The 3435-nt window shown below is 45.5% G+C and overlaps 1 protein-coding gene across 1 annotated transcript in view; it reads left to right on the forward strand.

Moving 5' to 3' along the window:
* Positions 1–3435, forward strand: part of LOC103375217 (E3 ubiquitin-protein ligase RNF31) — a 27198-nt gene that overhangs the window by 11602 nt on the left and 12161 nt on the right. The window contains exons 13-15 of the mRNA XM_008305432.1: positions 300–485; positions 569–775; positions 1853–2026. Coding sequence (XP_008303654.1) covers positions 300–485; positions 569–775; positions 1853–2026 — 567 coding nt within the window. The remainder of the gene's footprint in view (positions 1–299; positions 486–568; positions 776–1852; positions 2027–3435) is intronic.

A 3435-nucleotide genomic window follows, 5' to 3' on the forward strand; every position in this document is an offset into this window, starting at 1 on the left:
TTACAGAAGGAAATACAAAAAAACTAAACTTATAGCAAGAAAGTCACAGAAAACAGCAAATATTTACCAAAATGTGAGCAAATACGGACTAAAAATTACATTAAACACGATGGATCTGTTCATGAAATGCAACATATTTAATCTTCTTTGTTGGAAAATAAACACTGAAGTTGATATTTCTGCACATCTTCGTTACAAGACGTCATTCTATAAACTGAACAACTGATTGAATGTTGAGCAGCCGGAGTCGGTTGCATCCGTCCTCCTGCAGCTGCTTCACTCTGCTTTCCTGCCTCCAGATGCGGGAGCTCCACTCTCTGGGCTTCAGAGACGTGTCCCAGTGCGAGGAGGCCCTGCGGCAGAGCGGCGGCGAGGTGAAGGGGGCTCTGTCTCTGCTGCAGCGGCCCGTCCTGGAGCCGTTCCACCAGCGCATCTGGGCCGAGCAGCCGGAGCCGCCCATCGACCCCAAACACCCGGACAAGCAGGTGGGACGGGGCGGCGCCGTCGTGTTTTATGACCTGAACACGACTCTGGGTGTTTATCTGTGTTGCTGTTGCTCCCTCTACAGAGGACGTGCAGGCGTCTGCTGGCGTTGTACGACCTGCCCAGCTGGGGGCGCTGCGAGCTGGTCCTGTCGCTGCTGCAGGAGCCCGGCGTCACCTACTCGCTGGAGGACGTCGTCCAGGCGGTGAAGGAGTCGCACGACAAGGACTTCATCAGGCGCCTCCTCAACAACGAGTGCCCCTGCTGCTTCAGCATCTTCCCTCGAAGCAAAGTCAGTCCACAGCGGCCGCCCTCTGCTTTAAGAAACCGTTAACGTGCGCTCAGCTCTCCATGTTTTAACGTTCTGATGAGGAATTTCAAACTGAATTCACATTTTATACCCAAATCTGAGCCACTGGGCTTCAAGTCGCTGCTGCATTTAACTAGAATGGAAACCTGGAGAAGGCTGAATGAAGGTTTTATTACTTTTTTGTGTATTTTTATAATAACAAGCAGTATTTCCTCGAGTATATTATTCTTTTAAGGAGCCCTGCTTTAGTTGCTCGTTAAGTCATTTGTGGGTCTTTTATCCAGCTCAGTCCAGTGTGTTTTATTTTTTGTAAGAATTTTTTGATCATTTAAAGTTGTTTTATCTGATTTTAAATTTGGACAGTTATATATATTTTTTCCTTTATAAATTTATGATTTTAACATTTATTTGATTTTAGGCTCTTTATTAGGAGATTTTATGGCTTTTGCAGCTACAGATCCAAAAGTTGGATGTTTGACGTCTACACTGCATTCACAAATAACTATAATCTGACGTCTTAATCATAAAAATAACAATGTGCTTTAATGTTTTATCTGTTTATTTTTGTAAACCGAAATTTTAAAATTCATGGATAACAATAATTCTTATATTTTAGCATTAAAAAGATAATTTTGGTCAAAGAGCTTCTACATGCTGCTGCATCAACCATCACAGAAACACAAGAGATTTCTGGTATTTACCAGAAATTTACCAGAAATGTGTAAATCTGTTTAAAAGAAGCAGAAATTCAAAATATTTTTGCTTAAAATTCTGTTCCAATTCAGCCACAAAAATACATTTTGAGTTCACTGTGTAACAAGATAAAAACAAAGCAGCAGTGATCCACACAAACGAGGCTGAAAATGACTTAAAAATATTCTTAAATTAGCGGTTGGTCAGCTTTCTGTCAGTTATTTGCTGATCAGAGATAATATTTATTACAGCAGCTGTTTAACTGACTTTGCTCGTCTGTTGCTGGACTGAATCCAAACAGGACGACGCAGCTGAAGCTCAGAGATCCATGAGGTTTGACAGATAAACTTTATTACGTTCCTCCAGATGCAGTCGCTGACGTCCTGCCAGTGCTCCGTTTGCCACGAGTGCTTCCGGCAGCACTTCACCATCGCCGTCAGAGACAAACACATCCGGGACATGGTGTGTCCCGTGTGCAGCGAGCCGGACATCAACGACCCCGAGCAGCTGGACAGCTACTTCTCCACGCTGGACATACAGGTGAGCCCAGAGGAAACCAGTAGACACAATAAACCTGAGATGAATGAGGGAAACGAGGAGGAAGACGGAGGTTTGGTTTTCCTTTACCAAGCTAAAACCCGTCATCATTAATTAGCATCTGCTTTAATTTGACACAATCCGAGGTTCTGATTGGACTGAATTTTTTAGTTTAGACAATTTTCTTCCACAGATTTTAATCTTTTATGTGATCGCGAAGTCGTTAAATGACAGAAAATACATTAAAAACTGCAGGAGTTTCTTTTTATCTTTATTTAAAGTGACATTGAACTGAGCAAAAGGTAATTTTATTTGATTTTTTTCTGTCNTTGCACGCTTTACTTTCAGCCTTTTTCTTTCGGCTGCTGTTGATGTTTACCAGCCGAGTAAAGAACAAGTAATTCAAAGGCTAGAATCGGATTATGTCGCCGTACGAAGGCCGATAAAACGATAAAGTGGCTTTAAAATAGCTTGTAGAATCTGTTTCTCTTACGCTTGTCAAGACAAGAAACAGGATTTAGACGGCTTCTAAAAACCTCCATAAGAGACAAATCATCGTTTCTGAAATGTTTAATTGGTTGATTAATTTACTTTCTGTCTATGTTCAGAGTTTTGTAATCTCCAGACATCTCACGCCGTTGTTTTCCTTCTCCCAGTGGATCTGTCAGTTCTGCACCTACGTCAACTGCAAGCCGTCGGCGGTTTGCGAGATGTGCAACTTGTCCTGCAAAGACTCGGCCGGAGTTTCTCTGCCTCTGTCGCTGCAGCAGACGCCGACCAGCATCAAGACTCAGCCTCAGCCGGGCGGGAGGCCTCAAGCGAAGCCCCGAGTCAACGTGGAGCTCAGGAGGCAGAACACGATGAGGGAGGACGGACTCACGCTCATCCACCAGATACGAGTACGACACCAGCGTCCTGCAGAGTTTTAATGCTGGTTTCTCCCTTTTTTATGTCGTTTTGTAGAAGAAAAGAGCAAAGAAAACTTGGGCTTTCATTAAACATCAAAAAAAGTCATAATAATCATAATAATTCCCCTCAAAACTTCACAATGTTTCCCCAGGAAGCAGAGAAGCGAGACGTCAGCCCGGAGGAGGTGTACGCCGCCCTGTGCGTGTGCGGCGGCAGCAACGTCAACCCCTGCGACTGGCTGATGTCGGAGCTGCCGCATCTGCTGGACGAGATCTGCGCCATGGCCGCCTCCGTCCAGCTGAACTACAGGACGGGGAACACCGGGAGTTTTCAGGCCGACGTGGAGCCGGACGGAGGCGAGGCGGAGCGGAGCGGGCCGAACGCCGCCGGCGACAGCGTCAAGCTTTCCAGAGCCGAAGCCAAGCTGGCCTGGTTGGCGGCGGGAGGCGACACCGACAGAGCAGTGAGACAGCTGCTGAGGGATCGACAGGTCAAGGTAGGAA

Source organism: Stegastes partitus, unplaced genomic scaffold (assembly GCF_000690725.1).
Source record: "Stegastes partitus isolate 25-593 unplaced genomic scaffold, Stegastes_partitus-1.0.2 Scaffold2504, whole genome shotgun sequence".
Lineage (NCBI taxonomy): Eukaryota > Metazoa > Chordata > Actinopteri > Pomacentridae > Stegastes > Stegastes partitus.